This window comes from Rana temporaria, chromosome 4, assembly GCF_905171775.1.
Source record: "Rana temporaria chromosome 4, aRanTem1.1, whole genome shotgun sequence".
NCBI lineage: Eukaryota > Metazoa > Chordata > Amphibia > Anura > Ranidae > Rana > Rana temporaria.
The window spans coordinates 409130567-409150333 of NC_053492.1; the positions used below are offsets into that span (position 1 = coordinate 409130567).

Consider the following 19767-nt stretch of genomic DNA (forward strand, 5'->3'; position numbering starts at 1 on the left):
TTGGGTGGGTTGGGCTGGGCAGAGGGGGAAAACGCAGGTGCTAGCGGGTATCTGGGCTGATTCCGCTAACAATGCGTTTTTGGGTACCCTAAACTGCTGGGTACGCTAGTATAGATCTGATCAGATCAGGTATCGATCCGTTCAGATCCTATACCACTAAGGGGGGTGTATGCTTAGCGAGTGGGTGTAAGCGGTACTGGCTCTAACCTAACGCTGCCTGGGGTGACGCAGACCCTGACTGGCGCTAAAATTAAATTTATATCACCCGCCGGGTGATCAGGGGGTTAAACCTATTGGGTTATATACGGCGGGTGCTCTGATGCTATAAACAGCAAACTAACCAACCAGCGTCAACCGTAACACTTATACGGTGATCACTGGTGAAAGGGTTAACTAGGGGGCAATCAGGGGGTTAAAAACCTTTATTCGGTAATATATGGGGGTACCTAACGCTTTCTAAAAACCTGGTGGCGAACCTAAAATAACTAAATAACTAACTGGCTAACCACGTCACCAGTGACACTTATACAGTGATCAGTGGTGAAAGGGTTAACTCTAGGGGCAATCAGGGGTTAAAACCTTTATTTATGGGGGTACCTAACGCTATATAAACCTGGCGGCGAACCTCAAAAAAAACTAACTGCCTAGCGGCAACAGTGACACTAATACAGCGATCAGAAACCGATCGCTTAGTGACACTGGCAATAGGGGTGAAAGGGTTAACTCTAGGGGCAATCAGGGGTTAAAACCTTTATTTATGGGGGTACCTAACGCTATATAAACCTGGCGGCGAACCTCAAAAAAAACTAACTGCCTAGCGGCAACAGTGACACTAATACAGCGATCAGAAACCGATCGCTTAGTGACACTGGCAATAGGGGTGAAAGGGTTAACTCTAGGGGCAATCAGGGGTTAAAACCTTTATTTATGGGGGTACCTAACGCTATATAAACCTGGCGGCGAACCTCAAAAAAAACTAACTGCCTAGCGGCAACAGTGACACTAATGCAGCGATCAGAAACCGATCGCTTAGTGACACTGGCAATAGGGGTGAAAGGGTTAACTTTAGGGGCAATCAGGGGTTAAACCTTTATTGGGGGGGGGGTAGGGGGCTACCCTGGACCTAAAGGGGCCTAAACCTAACTGCCCTGACACTTTTTTCTGTCACACTGACACTAAAAGCAGTGATCAGAAAATAAATGATCACTGCAATCAGTGACACTGTGACAGGGGGTGATCTGGGGGTGCTGGGGGGGTGATCGGGGGGGGTTATGTGCCTATGTGTGCTGTGTCAGTGTGCTGTTGGTGCAACTCACAGTACTGACGTCTTCTCTCCTCTGGAATCAAACGAAAAGACCGCCAGAGGGGAGAAAACGTCACTTCCTCCCTGCCTGTGTTTACAGTTACACAGGCAGGGAGGGCTCTGCTGCATTCTCATTCGCTGAGGGAGATCGAGAGGGGACGGCTGGAAACCAATAGCCGCCCCCTCCTCCCGGACCTCCCGTACACCGTTCCCGGCCGCCGCATGTACCGGAGGGGGTCCCGATCGGACCCCCGAACCGAGGTAAGGCGGGGACGTACCTATACGCCCATGTGCCTGTACGTGCCATATTGTGGACGTATATGTACATGCGGTGGTCGGGAACTGGCTAGAGAACTAATAGTCAGAAGAAATGAAAACTCTTTATGAGTAATATATATTTTTTAAACTAAAATGATCCTTGCAACAGATAAAGAGTAACCAGAAATATCTATTGTTTGTGCTTTTTTTTTGTCAGATTCCCATATATATTCCCCAAAAAATCAAACAATTGTACACAATATACGTCAGCATTTCCTGTACCTGGGAGCATTGTTTCAATATCTTCTGCTACCCTTATATTTGTTGCTTGCAAACATCTGATTTTCTCGGTAGACAATGGCGTTGATTTACTAAAACTGAAGAGTGCAAAATCTGGTGCAGCTGTGCATGGTAGCCAATCAGCTTCTAACTTCAGCGTGTTCAATTAAGCTTTGACAAAAAAAATGGAACCTGATTGGTTTCTATGCCAAGCTGCGGAAATAAACTGTTCTAACCCAGGCAGTGCTTCTAATGCCCTTGTACACACGAGCGGAATTTCCACCAGCAAAAGTCTAATGTGAGCTTTTCATTGGAAATTCCGACCGTGTGTATGCTCCATCAGACTTTTACTGTCAGAATGTCCGCCAGCAAAAGTTTGAGAGCAGGTTCTCAATTTTTCAGACGGAAAAAAATTCTATTGGAAAATTCATTTGTCTATATGCAATTCCGATGGGAAAAACATTGAACTTCTTTCACTCTCCTCGTCGCAGTGTTCTTAACGCTCAAAAGTTCAGAGAACTTTTGTATGACCGTGTGTATACAAGCCAAGCTTGAGCGGAATTCCGTCAGAAAAACCATCCAACTTTTTTCCGACGGAAATTCCTCTCGTGTGTACAGGGCATAAGATGTCCTCTTACATTTTTAAAAGTTTTGGAAAAAAATACTTGCCTGGTTGTTTTTTTTTATTGAATCTTTGCTTTATTTTAGAAAAGTTTTCACATACAGTACAAAATATATAAAAACACAATTCTAACAAAACATCCTATTTACCCTCCCCCCCCTTAAGAACCGTTATTTTCGCCATTAAGACTTATTTCGATCACTTCCGTTGCTATCATGGCATCTGCGTAATTCTCTGTTTGCTTAAACTCATACCATTTCATCCAAATTAATCTGTGTCTTTCCTCCGTTCCCTGGTCTCTGCTGCAAAGGTACTCCATCTCCGATATATAATCTACCCTCTGTATCCATTCTTTTATAGATGGCTTCTCCACTTGAAACCATTTTTTTGGGATCAGGGCCTTTGCAGCATTGAGCAGGGGAGGAACCAAAGTTTCTAGATATTGCTTTTTAGTTTTATTGTTCCCATGGAATAACACATTCCAGGCATTTTGAGGGATATTTACCCCGGTTATCACTTCAATGTACTCTAAAATACTATACCAGTACTCTTTTATTTTTGGGCACTCCCACCAAATATGTATTGTTGTTCCAGTTTGTTTGCAGTCTCTCCAACACTGGGGAGATCTACTTGGCTGAACTTTATTAATTTTTACCGGGGTCAAATATTTGCCTGGTTGGATCGTTAGATGTGTAATACTTGGGAAAATCTATATCGGGCTTCTTTTTTTAACACGCATCAAATAAATTGCTTTATTTGTCTGAAGTAAGGTAAGTATGAATGAGAAAATGGTATGTAATTAGTGGCTAGTAAATAGAGCTCTTGCCAAGAATATAACAATAATATTTCTTTTGGAAAGATCCCAAAACTTAGAGTAGTACCACACAATGCTAGATCTTACAACCCCATGTTCCCATGAAATGCTTCATTTCAATGATAATCCTTGAAACCCTTTAAGAACTCAACTGACCACAGATGGGTAATAAAAGGCACCTTCGTCGAACCCAGAACAATAGTTGTGTTGTGTTTTGCATCATGTTAGGTTGTTAAACTAAAAACATCTCTATTGTCTAATTTGTTTGGGAAGCAGCTTCTTAATTGATATCATATGTCACTTTCCTCACTTCCCAAAACATATCTTTCCAATTCGGAAGGAGTTGCGTGCCAAAAAGGAGCTGCAGGATTTATATGACTGGAAGAATGTTAACTCCTTTTAACAGGACAAGTGAACACTAGATTCTATGCCAAATAGTTCATTACAAACAAAACTTCAGAATTGTAGAATAGAGAACTTCCATACATGTAACAATCTAGTATCCACCTACTATGTCCAAACCTTGTCTTCCATTTTGCCCTGTTATATTGTAAAAAGATATTTTGCAATGCTTTCCAGAGATTATTGAACCATTTATATGTATATTTTATTTATTTATATATATATATGTGTGTGTGTGTGTGTGTGTGTGTGTGTGTGTGTGTATGTGTTTGTATATATTAGGGCTGTTACTGATTAAAATTTTCGTGTTCGATTAATCGTTTTTTTTTTTTTTTTTATCGATTAATAACGCACATACAGATCCAACTACTTTTAGCTGATCTCCTTGCATTGCAACTCTGCATTATTCAGTGGAAAATGTGTTATACACTATATACAATAACCCGACACTAGTTAGTTTCCACAATCCATGACTTAAAGGAACACTAAAGGATCGTTTTTTATTAGATCAATTGATTGCTGTAAGCTAGAGCATTTAAATATCACTTACCTCGTTTTTCCTTTTTACCTCCAAAATACAGTAATCCAGGTTTGAAAATGCCATTTCCTGACTCTCCTCTTCTTGCTTTCCACCAGCATCTGAGCCGTTTTGCATGGTGGAAAGCAGAATGTGCTCACCCCCTCCCTATGACTACAGCCCTGCGTGAAGATGCTCTCTTATCCCTCACAGGCATGGAGGCTAAGCCTAATGGGAACTGTAGTTCCCATTAGGCCTTGATGTAGCAAGAATGAATGCGCACCGCAAACCAGGAAGTCAGTGAGAATAATGATTCAGGAGTGACAGAGGTGAATAAAACAGCTCGATTTCAACAGGAATCAAACTAGTTATAATGCAAAACATTACTTTTTACTTTATCAGCTACTGTCAGACTTTAATTTAAGAGGAAAATATTTTTGTCTTTACAACCCCTTTAACTTCACAGTTCACACAAATACGTTTTAAATTCAAACTGTAGCACTGACATAAGTAATTTTTTCTTATTAAACTTTAAGAAAAACGTAGAAAGTTAGTTTAACTTTAATTATAACATTTATCTAGTATATTGACTGTCAGTCACTTTATAGTAGGCAAGTAGGCATCACTTTACTCAGTCACACAGACATACCAGAGTGTTTACATTTTCTGGAAGCAGACATGATCTTGATCTTGATTTTATTGACAATATACCCTGAAGAACTGAACAGTCTTTCACACGGAACAGATGTTGCCGATACACAAAGAATTGTCTGCACAAAACTGCTTAGGACAGAAAAACAATGGTTATTTTTGCCCCCTTCCCCTGATGGAGCCTGATGTATCTTGCTGCTTCACAGATGCAAATGTACCCCAATCCAATGGGTGCAGTTTGCTCGCATCCAGCAGGGTAAGTCTCACTGTCCAGGCTGTCCGGTGACGTCAAGAATTTTGATTGACCAAAAAAATTAAAGAATAATCGAGGAATTAATCTTTAATTTCCCCAGCCCTAGTATATATATATATATATATATATATATATATATATATATATAGTGACAGTAGGAGCTACTGTCAAGGTAAAATGGACAGTTTACTGGACACAGGGTATGCATATTTGCGAGGTGCAAGACTACAGAGCGTAGATGTGAACTGGAGAACACTGCTTTTGCAGCTTTCTCTAGGTTTTGGTATTTTGACATGGGGCTCTGTAGTTTGGAGATTCCACAGTGTCTGGGGTGGGACGGGATCTCCAACCCTGTATCCAGATTTTGTGGATGATCAGCAGGGTGTGTGCTCAGGTGAGCACAGACCTTATAATGAGAGTGTGGGAAGACCTCATGGCTCCCAGTTGGAGACAGCTCCACACTAAGAGAAAGGAGGTCTCCAGAAGTCAGAGACGCTGTAGGAGACAGCCAGAATGTTGGTGACTGCAAGATGGAAAGCCAGAACGTTGGTGACTGCAAGAGGCAGAGCTGTAGACGCTAAAGGGAAGCTGTCTATTTTGAGGAGTCCGCTGGTCTGGGTGACCAGGATAAAGTGCAGAAGTACTGCTACAGATACTGCTACAGAAAGCCAGGTGGGCTAGCATTTTCTGTTATGTGTCTTTTGATGGAGAAGAACCCCCTGCGTAGGAAACCTTTGTTTGGACTTTTGTTTCCTTTTTCAATAAAAATGGGCTACCATGCCCTTAAATATAGTTCCTGACTGGCTTGAATCACTGGAAGAACACATCTACCACGAGAGCTAACAACCCCATCTTACAATATATATTTCATCTGTCTTAAAATATAAGCACAATTTTAGAGACAGTAACTAACTTCCAGTCCAGGAGCAAGCCATGGTCAGGTGCCAGAGACAGGATTTGGACCAGGCACAGAAGACAGGAAGCAGGATTAATTTTTGGAAAAAAAAGGTAGTTAACAGCTTTCAAATAATACAGAAAGCTGCCAAGACCTGTAAATTCTAATGAATTCTAATCTTTTTTTTAGAAAATGTATAAATGCTAGGGGGCTTTAGATGCAGCCAAAGTCAAAATTCACCAACTGAATCACCTGAGGCTCAATCCAGGCTGCCCCATTTTATCTAAAAGTTATGTATGCAGTAATTGAACGGCCACCGTTATTATTTTTTCTTGTTCAATTATTTTTATTGGTTAAAACAGGGATATTAACAAGTACACCAAACATGGTTTGAGGCATATGAAACAATATACATACATTTACAGGAAGAAAATAGTACAGTAGACATTTTCAGTCTCCGGGGTTGGTAGCCCACTCAATATTGCATAAAAGAAACTAGCATCTGAATCAATTGGGTCAGTTCGGGAGCTGGTAGACTCGAATGGGGAGATTGAAGGTGTAGGGAAAAAAGGAAATAAGGGAAAAGAGTTGGGCAGGGGAAGGGGAAAACACAGGGTGTATTCCCTACAGACATAGGTCATGGATCAAACATATTGGCTATAGATAGGTCAGTTGAAGTTTGAAGATGGCAAGGATTTTTTTGCGCTACAGTTCCCACATTTTGAGGAGTTTGGGTTGAGACATTAAGTATACTAGAGAATTTCTTGTGGATGGACATCACATTCATGTTAAATTTGACAGCCTGCAAAGGGACAGAAGGTTTCTTCCAGGGTTTGGCTATCTTCTGTTTCACAGCTAAGAATAAGTAGTTCCTGTTGATGGCCAGTTTCTGTTGAGGTGGAATTAGGCCTGGTATAGATAGGTGAAGGAGTGCTATCCTTGCATCTTTAGAGATTATTAGGTGAAACAGAGTGTGGAGACGTCTAAGGCCCCGTACTCACGACCAAACATGTTTGCTGAAACTGGTCCACGGACCAGTTTCAGCAGACATGTTTGGCCGTGTGTAGGCACGAGCGGACCATTTTCGGGCGGATCGGACAGGTTTCCAGCGGACAACTGTTTCCTGGACTTGCTTTAAAACAGTCCGCTGGAAACCTGTCCCCCCGACATGTACGGTCGTCTGTACAGACCTACCGTACATGTCCGGCCGCCCGCAAATCCCTTGCATGCGTCGAATGACTTCGATGCATGCGTGGACGCATTTAAAAGGCAGGCCCGCCCACGTCGCCGCATCATTGTCACGGCGACACCGCGGACACGCCACGCGTATTGTTTACGCGCGGAGTTCTGTTCGATGGTGTGTACAGCCATCAAACAGAAGTCCCCGGGCAGACATGTCTGATGAAAACGGTCCGCGGACCGGTTTCATGGGACATGTCTGCTCGTGAGTACAAGGCCTTAAAGTGCTAGACCAAAATGAAGTCAGTTTTGGGCAGGACCACCAAGTGTGTAGAGTTGACATTGGCCAAAACCCCTCAAATGCCTATTGCTGAAGCTGGGTTCACATGGGCTATTCTACTCAGGGCCCAGTACCACTGAAAGAGGATTTTGTATGGATATTCTAAAATGGCTGTAGCTAATGAACATTTTCCTACTCTCAACCAGATCTTGCTCTAATTCCTCAGTTCTACGGGACTCCCAAGGTCCCACTTCAATTTTCCCACATAAGAGAGAAAGGAAAGAGGACCACTTGTGTTTATTGCACTGTATAGGGTTGAGATAACCCTGGGTGACCCAGGAGAGTGTAAAGATATGTGTTCATTTTCTGTTTTCTTAAATAGAGATTCAGAGTTTTTTGATCAGGGTCATAATCCAGAGGGTTATTGGTGTAGTCTCCTTGCCAATCAATGCAGTATCTGGCTTTCTGCCAATTTTGGGGGGAGGGATCCAAGGGAGCACCATTTGTCACTTCCTTCAGGTGTTGGGTGCCAGTAGAGTGAGACCTTTGGGATCCCTGTGATGTCGCCATGATGTAGGGATTTCTTTCCTTGGAGGGAAAAAAGCAGGATGGCCTCTACTGGGTGAAAAAAAAAATGTCTGCAGTGAGATTTATGGAAAGGCGCTCATGTTTTGAATCCTCTAGTAGCTATACATTTCAGGGGCAGCAGTGGTGAAATCTCCCTCTTGCTTCATCAAAAATGTCAGTTCTGATGCTGCAAACTTGGCAGCAAAACATAATGAAATATGCAAGAAGTTGAGCAATACGCTCTTGTAAAAATCATGGCAGTTGGATGGTGTACAAAAATAGAGACATCCCTTCATTAGGGTCCCCAAGAGATTTATTTTCACTGGATGGGTGTCTATTAAAAATAAAATTATTTTTGGTTGGATGGGCTTTTCAATTCCATTGACCATTTTATATATCTTATATGCTTTACATTTGAACTAATAAAATGGTTGTAGTTTGACTGAAATCATAAAATGCTATAATATACTTTAGATGAAATAAAATTTGGAACAGTTTCTCACAGCATTCTGTGGTGTGCCTCCATCTGTTATATTTTTCTGGATTTAATTATTAATGGGTGTGGGTTGTTGTTCTCCATATGTCATGTGTGAAATATCAATCAAAGCTACACATGCTTTTATAAAAAAAAAATAAAAAAAAGATTTGCCCATTTTCAAGTTCTTGATGTTTTTGTGTCATATTACAAAACAACCTGTCCTGGTAATAACCGTTTTGAAAAGTGTTAACTTACCTATATGTGCCCGATATATAAATATCGTTTTTAACATGTGCAGTTCTTTTTGAATATGTTGCAGCTTACAAATTCTTAGATGTGATCGGTATGAAAATGTCACTCTTAGGGCCCTACATTGGTCCCTATGAGATTGCGGGTGTCAGCGGGTGAACATCCGCTGACACCCGATGTCGCCCGGTTCCGCATTCCTCCGATTCTGCAAACGGAGGAAACCCCTATTTTTCCATCTGTCTGCGGATCGGATCGGGTGAACACGGACAGATGGTCCGTGTTCATCCGATCCCCCCCATAGAGGAGAGCGGAGAAAAGACAGATCAACGGAACGATCCCCGCTGAGCAAGCGGAGGTTCACGGGGCGGATCATTACTGATCCGCCCCGTGTGAAAGGGCCCTTAAGCCTCGTACACACGATCGGACTTCCATCTGACTTTTCTGTGGATTTTTGTCCGAAGGGGCGTTGGCCGTGAACTTGTTATGCATACACACGGCAGAACATTTTCAGCCAACAAATATGAACGTAGTGATGTAATAGACGTACTACGTGTTTTTTCTGCTTTTTAGTGCCACCCTTTGGGCAACTTCTGCTAATGTTGTCTTATGGTTAGCATTGGTTCGGAGCCTGCGTGTTTGTATTTTGAACGTGGTTGCCAGAAAGTCCGATCGTGTGTATGGGCCTTTAAGCCTCATACACACAATCAGACTTACTGACAACGGTCCGACGGATGTGTTTTATCGGACAATCCGACCTTCTGTATGCTCCATTGGACAATTGTTTTTGGAATTTCCATGGACGAATGTTCGCTGTGCATGCTCTTAAACTTTCCGACAACAAATGTGTTACGTCGGATCATCCGATCGTGTGTACACAAGTCCATCGGACTAAAATCCAAAGTACAAACACGCATGCTCAGAACCAATGCACCAAAACATCAGACAACAATAGCAGAAGTTGCCCAAAGGGTGACGGTAAAGAGCTGAAAAAACACGTGATTCGGTGAATGTTGGCTGAAAATGTTTTGCCATGTGTATGCAGTCGTGGTGAGAACAATCATCAATTCCAGACTCGACTACGCAAATGCCCTCTATCTAGGACTCCCCAAATACCAAATCACTCGTCTGCAAGTCGTTCAAAATACGGCCGCTCGACTAGTGACTGGGAAAAAACCATGGGAATCAATCTCACCTTCACTGAGATCCCTTCATTGGTTGCCAGTAAAAGACAGAATCACTTTCAAGGCACTCTGTCTAATACATAGGTGTATTCAAGGCAACGCCCCCCCAATATCTATGCGAAAAAATAAAAGCCCATAACCCCAATCGCATTCTGCGATCCACTAATCAAAACCTCCTCCAGATACCCAAAGCCAGATACAAGTCCAAAGGAGATCGAAGATTTGCAGTCCAAGGACCCCGCCTGTGGAATGCACTACCAACCACCATCCGACTGGAGCCGGACCACTTGGCCTTCAGGAGAAAGATTAAAACCCATCTCTTCTGAGGTCAAGTGGTTCCTTACCCATGAAATGAATACAGCGCCCAGAGGCGATTCAGTTTGCATGTGTTGCGCTTTACAAGTCTCTCACTCACTCACTATGCATACCATGTTTACGACCAACGTCCCTTCGGACAAAAATCCACGGAAAAGTCTGGTGGAAGTCTGATCGTGTGTATGAGGCTTTAGCTTCACCCTGCACAGATATTTAGCAGGTCTTAGAACAACAATCTAAAGCCAGGCAGGCTGATTGTACCCAAGTTGATCCAACTATCAACTTGCATACAACCGGCCTGTCAGATTTTTTACCTGTGATTACTGCCGGCGGCTATAGGCGCTAGCAGTAATCATTGTGTTTGTCTCCCTATCCCCCCCCCCCACCCCCACCGGCAGAACACAATAGTGCTGGGAAAAAAGAAAAATAGCCGACAACTCCAATCTGTAAGAAATATTTATTGGCACATATAGGAAAACAAAAAAGCATAGCTCTGGAGGCATCAAGCGATTTTCTTTCCATCCACCTGTGGAAAGGCAATTGATTCATCTATCTCTGGGGTCGGCTAACTCCACAGTTAACCCTTTACACACACACAAACAATAGTTTCCCTCACATGTTTTCATTTAAACATGCACATGTATCTTCTGTAACAATCCTGACCCTTATGCCGCGTACACACGGTCGTTTTTTGTGATGAAATAAAACGACGTTTTAAATCATGAAATAAAACAACGTTTTTGAAAACTTCATTTTAAAAAACGACGTTGCCTACACACCATAATTTTTTCAAAATGCTCTAGCAAAGTTATGTTCAGCACTCTTTTCCATTGAAGCTCGCTTCATAACTTGCTTCTGAGCATGCGCGGGTTTAAAAACGTAGTTTTAAACGACGTTTTAGCTACACACAGCGATTTTTTATGACACAAAAAACGACGTTTTGAAAAACGACATAACAAATTGAAGCATGCTCGAATTTTTTTTGGTAGTTTTTCAGAAGACATAAAACAACGTTTTCCCCCACACACGGTCATTTTAAATGACGTTTTTAAAAACAACGTTTTTTTTCATCACAAAAAGGGACCGTCTGTACGCGGCATTAGGCCGGGTTCACATATGTGCAGCTGCGGTTTGCACTCCGGGGTCCGGTGAGCTCCTGGTCCGGGTTAAGGTCTGGACCCAAAAATGCACAGGACCCTTTTTGAAACTGCACCACGCCCATTCCGGAGAACTGGTCGCATTGGATTAAAACGCATCCAATTTGCATATATGTGAACCCAGCCTTATGGAAATGTCGGTGATATTCACTGCCATGCAGACAAGAAGGTAACCGATTTCAAATATGGTAGCATTCTTTAAACTAGGAGGCATTAGGGAATCTAAGAATTTTTAAATATAAATCTAATGAAAGAAAAGGAAAAAAAAAAGGAAAAAAATCTTTTTACAGAAAAGGATATTGCAAAACAGAAAATAGCAACAGTAAAATAAATGGAATAAAAAGGTGAAAAGCAACTTACCAGGTTTGGGTGGTCTTGGGTTCCAGCATAGCCTAACTCATTGCAGCATAAGTCCAATTCTGACAGGGCCATTGGTCCTCAGCATTTGAACAAAGTTTTGCTACCAACCCTAAAGGGTGTCCCTAAACCAACCATCAACCAATCTAGAGAAATGAAGAGTGGAAGCGCTAAAGCGTTTGATATTTCATCAGGCACTCCTTTAGAGCCACCTTTCCAACTATATTATATCTATATTTCCAGATGGCATGGTTTTACAGTCCAACAACCAATGTGTTGCTGATTGGAAAGAAATTATGATTTATCAGACACCAAACATGCTGTGGCTCTTATGCCTGTTTTCCTTGGGCGATATAATGCAGCTCATTCGCCTGCTGGACAGTGTATCACGTTTGATATCCAACTGATTGTCATGTCATACATCAGTGTAATTGTGCTCACTCATAGGCCCAGATTCTCGTAGATGGGCCTAAATTTGGGCGGGCGTAACGTATCTGATTTACGTTACGCCGCCGCAAGTTTTTCAGGCAAGTGCTTTATTCACAAAGCACTTGCGTGTAAAGTTGCGGCGGCGTAACGTAATTCACCCGCTGGAATTCAAATTCGGCGGGTAGGGGGCGTGTATCATTCAAATGAAGCGCGTCCCCGCGCCCAACGAACTGCGCATGCGCCGTCCCTAAAAAATCCCAGCGTGCATTGCTCTAAATGACGTCGCAAGGACGTCATTGGTTTTGACGTCGACGTAAATTACGTCCAGCACCATTCACGGACGACTTACGCAAACGACGTAACTTTTTAAATTTTCGACGCGGGAACGACGGCCATACTTAACATTGACTGCACCTCATAGACCCAGGGGCAACTTTATGCCGGGAAAAGCCTAACGTAAACGTCGTAACTTTACTGCGTCGGCCGCGCGTACGTTCGGGAATTCGCGTATCTAGCTAATTTGCATACTCAACGGGGAAATCGACGGAAGCGCCACCTAGCAGGCAAAAAAAAAATTGCAGTTAAGATCCGATGGCGTAAGAGACTTACGCCTGTCGGATCTAAGGGATATCTATGCGTAACTGATTCTAAGAATCAGTCGCATAGATACGACGGCGCTAGGCAGAGATACGACGGCGTATCTGGAGATGCGCCGTCGTATCTCTTTTGAGAATCTGGGCCTATGTTCACTACTGTCCGTGCGTTTTTGATGCAGATTAAAAATGCACGTGGTATGAACTGACCTTTAGTGGCAGGCAAGAGAAAGAAACGTGAATATGTTCTGCTGGGAAGACAGGCATTAAAATAAAAATAAACCCATTGCGTTGGCACATTTTCATTGCGCAATCGCTGATTTGTTATACTACGAAAGTGAGTATTGTTTTACCAAATGAGTTACAAATTTCCTGCTTGCATTCACATGATTAGTAATTACTACATCAGCAAATGTTAAATTAGACCAGGAAGAAGAAGACAAAGCAGAATCTGTACAAGGTCTATAATTAAGTACAAGTGGTGCTTATATACAATAAAATGTATAGATTAGATTGTTTTGTTGATATAAACGTTAACGTTTTATACTAAGCAATTTGAGTGATTGCAAACCACACGTGACAACAACGTTTTATCTTTAGGACACAAGAATTAATGCCTATGTTTACAGGGAACCAAAATTAATGGACATTGAGCAAAGGCCTGACCAGTGTTTGGATTGTAATTATGGGGCTATTTTTCTGTGCTTTGTTTTAGTACTATTGTTTTTTATTACAATACTGTATAAAATAGTAGTAATGGTTTTAAACATATCTATATCTTAAAGGGGTTGTAAAGGTACATTTTTTTTCCTAAATAGCTTCCTTTACCTCAGTGCAGTCCTCCTTCACTTACCTCATCCTTCCATTTTGCTTTTAAAGGTCCTTATTTCCTCTGAGAAATCCTCACTTCCTGTTCTTCTGTCTGTAACTCCACACAGTAATGCAAGGCTTTCTCCCTGGTATGGAGTGCCGTGCTCGCCCCTCCCTTGGACTACATGAGAGTCAGGACGCTCTCTACGTTGCAGATAGAGAAAGGAGCTGTGTGTTAGTGGGCGTCCTGACTCTCCGGTAGTCCAAGGGAGGAGGCGAGCACGACACTCCACACCAGGGAGAAAGCCTTGCATTACTGTGTGGAGTCACAGACAGAAGAACAGGAAGTGAGGATTTCTCAGAAGAAATAAGGACATTTAAAAGCAAAATGGAAGGATGAGGTAAGTGAAGGAGGACTTCACTAAGGTAAAGAAAGCTATTTAGGAAAAAAAAATTACATTTACAACCCCTTTAACATATAGATATGTTTAAAACCATTACTACTATTTAAGTGAGGATTTCTCAGAAGAAATAAGGACATTTAAAAGCAAAATGGAAGGATGAGGTAAGTGAAGGAGGACTGCACTAAGGTAAAGAAAGCTATTTAGGGAAAGGAAATTGTATCTTTACAACCCCTTTAAGATGCCCTGTGGCTGAGCTTGATGTTTGGTTTAAGCACTGACATTGACAGGTATAATGTTTGGAGGTTCTATGTAATCTTAACGCCTAAAATGATTTTTAAATGTTTCCCCCTGTAAGATTTGTATGCATAGCTGTATGCGCACTTACGCTGGACTAACTGATCGGATCCATGTGGTCATAGGGTGTGTAATAAAATGAAAGCTTTTTTTTTTATTACACAGAGAGCAATGGAAAGCATCCTGATGGTTCAGGAATATTTACTACCACAAGCTGACATATCCTACTTGGTTGCAACCATTACACCTTAAAGCGGGAGTTCACCCATTTATTAAATTTTTCCCCTTTTCCCCTTAGATTCCTGCTCGTTCGGTCTAGGGGAATCGGCTATTTGTATTAAAATATGATCCGTACTTACCCGTTTTCGAGATGCATCTTCTTCCGTCGCTTCCGGGTATGGGTCTTCGGGAGCGGGCGTTCCTTCTTGATTGACAGTCTTCCGAGAGGCTTCCGACGGTCGCATCCATCGTGTCACTCGTAGCCGAAAGAAGCCGAACGTCGTTGCGGCTCTATACTGCGCCTGCGCACCGACGTTTGGCTTCTTTCGGAAAATCGTGACACGATGGATGCGACCGTCGGAAGCATCTCGGAAGACTGTCAATCAAGAAGGAACGCCCATTCCCGCAGCCCATACCCGGAAGCGACGGAGAGGATGCATCTCGTAAACGGGTAAGTAATGCTCATATTTTAAAACAAATGGCCGATTCCCCTAGACAAAACGAGCAGGAATCTAAGGCTAAAAAGTGCCCTCTAAGGGTGAACCACCACTTTAAAGGGTCACTAAAGGAAAAACTTTTTTTAGCTGAAATGACTGTTTACAGGGCATAGAGACATAATAGTTAACTGATTCCTTTTAAAAATGATTAAAAATAGATAAAAAAACAATCATATAATGTGCCTGCAGTGTAGTTTCGTTTTTGCTGTTGTCTGCTGGTTCTCTGATGTACAGAGAGCCACTAGAGGGCAGTCAGCCAATAGAGAGCAGTGATACTTTGTCTAAAACTCCTCAGCACCAATCCAGTTTCGTTTTACACACAGCTCCTTGATTAGTGACCACCGTGGGAAATCTCCCAGTACTGTGGTTATCAGGAAACAGGCAACCAGGAAGTGTCCAGAACAGAGAGGATTTACAGCAACATGAAAGCAAAAACGAACAATGAGGACATGAAACCAGGACTGCAGTAAGGTAAAGGAAGCTATTTAGCTAAAAAAAAAAATTCCTTTAGTGACTCTTTAAGTGTAGGCTTGGCATTAGGTTGCACCAGTGGTGATGGTGCAAGCACATTATAACTAATCAGTCTAATTTTTGTTTTCTCTCTTTCCAGTTTGAAGACATTGGGAGTTTTGAGACGGTTTGGCAAGTAAAATTCTACAACTACCATAAAAGAGATCATTGCCAGTGGGGCAACAGCTTCAGCAGCATTGAATATGAGTGCAAACCCAATGAGACCCGAAGCCTGATGTGGATCAATAAAGAGATGTTCCATTGAAGCCAACTAAGCTGGACATTTTTTTTTTAATGAGCTAATCAACCCGACCAGCACAATGAGCCAATTAAAGCCACATAATAGTGTATATAACATATCAGGAGCTAAGAGGAATCCCAATGGATTAGTGTTTACTTTAAAGTGGAGTCTCTTGCACAGAGTGGAGGCGGTTATGTTGCTGGGAGCCAATAGTGAGGACAGTTCAGTTCATCAACCCACCAGTGACATCACTGGTAAGTTGGGGTTTCCTACAGTGTTCAGTATTAGTTCCTAGTGAATTTAAAATGGCCAACTCCACTCTGTATTGGCAATCTGTACACTTTAAATGACTGAATATTCTTTACGAAAATATGTTTATCATATGTTATGTTTACATCAGTGTAGTAGAATATGTATTATTTTTGTAAAATATTGTGCGTTTATTGTAATTGCTGCATAGATTTAGAACATTCAAGGGTGATTTGTTAATGGACTGCCAAATTAGTGAACTTGTTGTCTTTTTGGCTCTTTCAGATGGCTGGTGAACCATATCAGAGAAGTGCAGTTGACAAATGTAGTATTTTTATTAGTATTAGTCCATGTTTGACTGGCTATTTTCACCTCCAACATGAACAAAGTTGTCATTGAAGGACACTTAAATAGGCATCACCATTTATTGGGAAGCGTCCATGTGTATGTGCAATTTCATCATCGGTGAATAAGCCCTTAAAAAGCTAATCCAGTTGAAAAGAATATCTGTTTTTTGTAAATATCCCTTAGCCTCATTAAGTGCTTAAAGTGAATACAAGATAACTGATTGGTAGCCATTAGAAAAACACCCTTTTAGTATTTTACCTATTTTAATTTTAGGTACCAGAAAAAGTCTCAGAAATGAAAATATCTTAAAGAAGAACTGCTTGGCCGACAGCTTCTTCCCTTCGTTTGCAAACATGACCAGGGATATATTTGGGGATCATTCTTCTCTACAACCAAAGGCTGGATTTTCCAGTATAGCACTGGCTTATAAAGCTGATGGGGCACCTGTTCTCAGGACCCCCTTTCCCACGTTGTCATCTTAGTGCCTACATCTTTTAAAATTTACCATAACAAGTTAGCAAATTGCCAAACAGCTATCGGCTAATATTTTCAACCTGAGCAGGACCAGTTCTATGTGTCTCATTTAGCTTATAGGGCAGGGTGATATTATTATTATACAGGATTTATATAGCACCAATAATTTGCGCAGCTCTTTACAACATTAGGGCAAACAGTACAGTTACAGTATAATACAATAGGAATCGGAGGGCCCTGCTCATTAGAGCTCACAATCTAAAAGATATCCATGTGTTGGCATTCTTGGTGGTGGATCAGTTTTATGTGTATTAGTAACATTCATGGTGTAGTGTTCTTTGGGACATTCTACAAGAAACATGGAACTGGCTTTGCACCATGAATGTCCACGCAAGACGCATGGAACTCGCTTTGCACCATGAATGTCCACGCAAGACGCATGGAACTGGCTTTGCACCATGAATTTCTACACAAGACACATGGAACTGGCTTTGCACCATGAATGTCAATGCAAGACGCATGGAACTGGCTTTGCACCATGAATGTCCACGCAAGACACATGAAACTGGCTTTGCACCATGAATTTCTACACAAGAAACATGGAACTGGCTAGCACCAGTGTGTCGTGAAAATGAATACTGCTGCAGGACTAGTACCTCATGTATTTTTATGCTGCATGACCAGTTCTATGAGACTTAAAGTGGAGGTCCGCCAAAAAAATAATAATAATTAAAGTCAGCAGCTACAAATACTGTAGCTGCTGACTTTTAATATATGGACACTTACCTGTCCTGGGCGCCCGCGATGTCTGCACCCAAAGTCGATCTATCTGTCCCTCGGCTCTTGGGCAGAGGTGCCGCCATCTTTGGTAAGGGAATCAGGAAGTGAAGCCTTGCGGCTTCACTTCCTGGTTTCCTACTGCGCATGCGCGATCCCACTGGTCCCTGCTGTCCGCGACGACCTATACCCGGAAGTGGGAGCAAATACCTGGATTACACACCTGAAAGGTGCCAAATGTGACACCGGAAGGGGGGGGGAATCCGAAAAGCGGAAGTTCCATTTTTAGGTGGAACTCCACTTTAAGTGAACATAATTAGAATAGTTTTATGTGAATCAAAGAAGTCAAAGAAGTTTATTTTTTAACTGTACAACATGAGTTTTTGCTGTAATAATATGTAGTTGTAGGGCTACACAGATTGTTCTTCTTTCAGATCATTTCATTTACGAGGCTTACTATCAGTAAATTGTGAGGGTAACAGTGACATCTTTTTAAATGATCTGCCTTCATTTAGCATATGTTCAAGAGGAAACTATGATTAATATTTTTTTACTTTGTGCCTTTACAATTTATTGTTGTGTTTAAAGGCTGTGTAAGATTTTATATCCAAAATCTCGCTATATGCACTGTGTTGTTTCATTGAAGGAAAATAGGCACATATTTATTTTCTACAGGGCCTCCAACGTGACCTTTTAAATACGATGCAATATACTCTTCTACTCCTGCATTCTGCTTTCAAATTTAATATTTTAAAGGAAACATGTACAAAATTTAAGTATGAATTGCTGATTTGGTTTTTAGGTTTTATAGGTCTCGGGCTGTCATTCTGATTCTGGCCTCACTATCTAGTACATCAATGAGCTCTAACAAGCAAATATCAAGTTAAAGGAGTAGTGTGGGACATTCAAAGAAAAAAAATCTATATTCCCCTCTATGGCTGCAGCTGTCCCTGCCCCCTCTAAACTTGAGAATGATTTGAAAAAAAAAAAAAACGTTAAAAAGATGCCGTTTGCTTGTTTGAATACATTAATATATACAGGTACATCTCCAAAAATGTGAATATCATCAAAAAAGTTACTTTATTTCCGTAATTCTATTCAAAAAGTGAAACTTGTATATTATATAGAATCATTACACAGAGTGATATATTTCAAGCATTTCTTTCTTTTAATTTTGATGATTATGGCTTACAGCTAGTAAAAATTCTAAAATTTTGTATCTCAGAAAATTAGAATATTACATAAGAATAAAAAAAAGGATTTTTAATACAGAAATGTTGGCTTTCTGAAAACTATATCAATGTACAGTATAGTAAGCACTCAATACTTGGTTTGGGGCTCCTTTTGCATGAATTACTGCATCAATGAGTCGTGGCATGGAGGTGATCAGCCTGTGGCACTGCTGAGGTGTTATGGAAGCACAGGTTGCTTTGATAGTGGCCTTCAGCTCTTCTGCATTGTTGGGTCTGGTGTCTCATCTTTCTCTTGGCAATACCCCACAGATTCTCTATGGGGTTTAGGTCAGGCGAGTTTGCTGGCCAATCAAACACAGTGAGACCATGATCATTAAACTACTAGGTATTGATTCTTTTGGCAATGTGGGCAGGTGCCAAGCCCTGCTGGAAAATGAAATCAGCATCTCCATAAAGCTGGTCAGCAGAGGGAAGCGTGAAGTGCTCTAGAATTTCCTGGTAGAGAACTGCACTGACTTTGGACTTGATAACACACAGTGGACCAACATCAGCAGATGGCATGGCTCCCCAAATCATCACTGACTGTGGAAACTTCACACTGGACCTCATGCAACTTGGATTCTGTGCCTCTCCCGTCTCTGGATCCTTGATTTCCAAATGAAATGCAAGATTTACTTTATTCCGAAAAAAGGATTTTGGATCACTGAGCAACAGTCTAGACCTTTTTCTCCTTAGCCCGGGTAAGGCGCTTCCTACGTTGTCTCTGGTTCAGGAGTGGCTTGACACAAGGAATGCGACAGTTGTAGCCCATGTCCCGGATATGTCTGTGTGTGGTGGCTTTTGAAACACTGGCACCAGCCGTAGTCTGCTCTTTGTGAATCTCCCACAAATTCTTGAATGGCCTTTGCTTCACAATCCTCTTAAGGCTGTGGTTATCCCTGTTGCTTGTGCACCTTTTTCTACCGTACTTTT

The 19767-nt window shown here is 41.7% G+C and overlaps 1 protein-coding gene across 1 annotated transcript in view; it reads left to right on the forward strand.

Moving 5' to 3' along the window:
• CNRIP1 (cannabinoid receptor interacting protein 1) overlaps positions 1-16664 on the forward strand; it is a 69264-nt gene extending 52600 nt beyond the window's left edge. The window contains exon 3 of the mRNA XM_040351264.1: positions 15614-16664. Within this exon, the coding sequence (XP_040207198.1) occupies positions 15614-15778 (165 nt within the window). The 3' untranslated portion in view covers positions 15779-16664. The remainder of the gene's footprint in view (positions 1-15613) is intronic.
• Positions 16665-19767: the final 3103 nt, after the last annotated feature.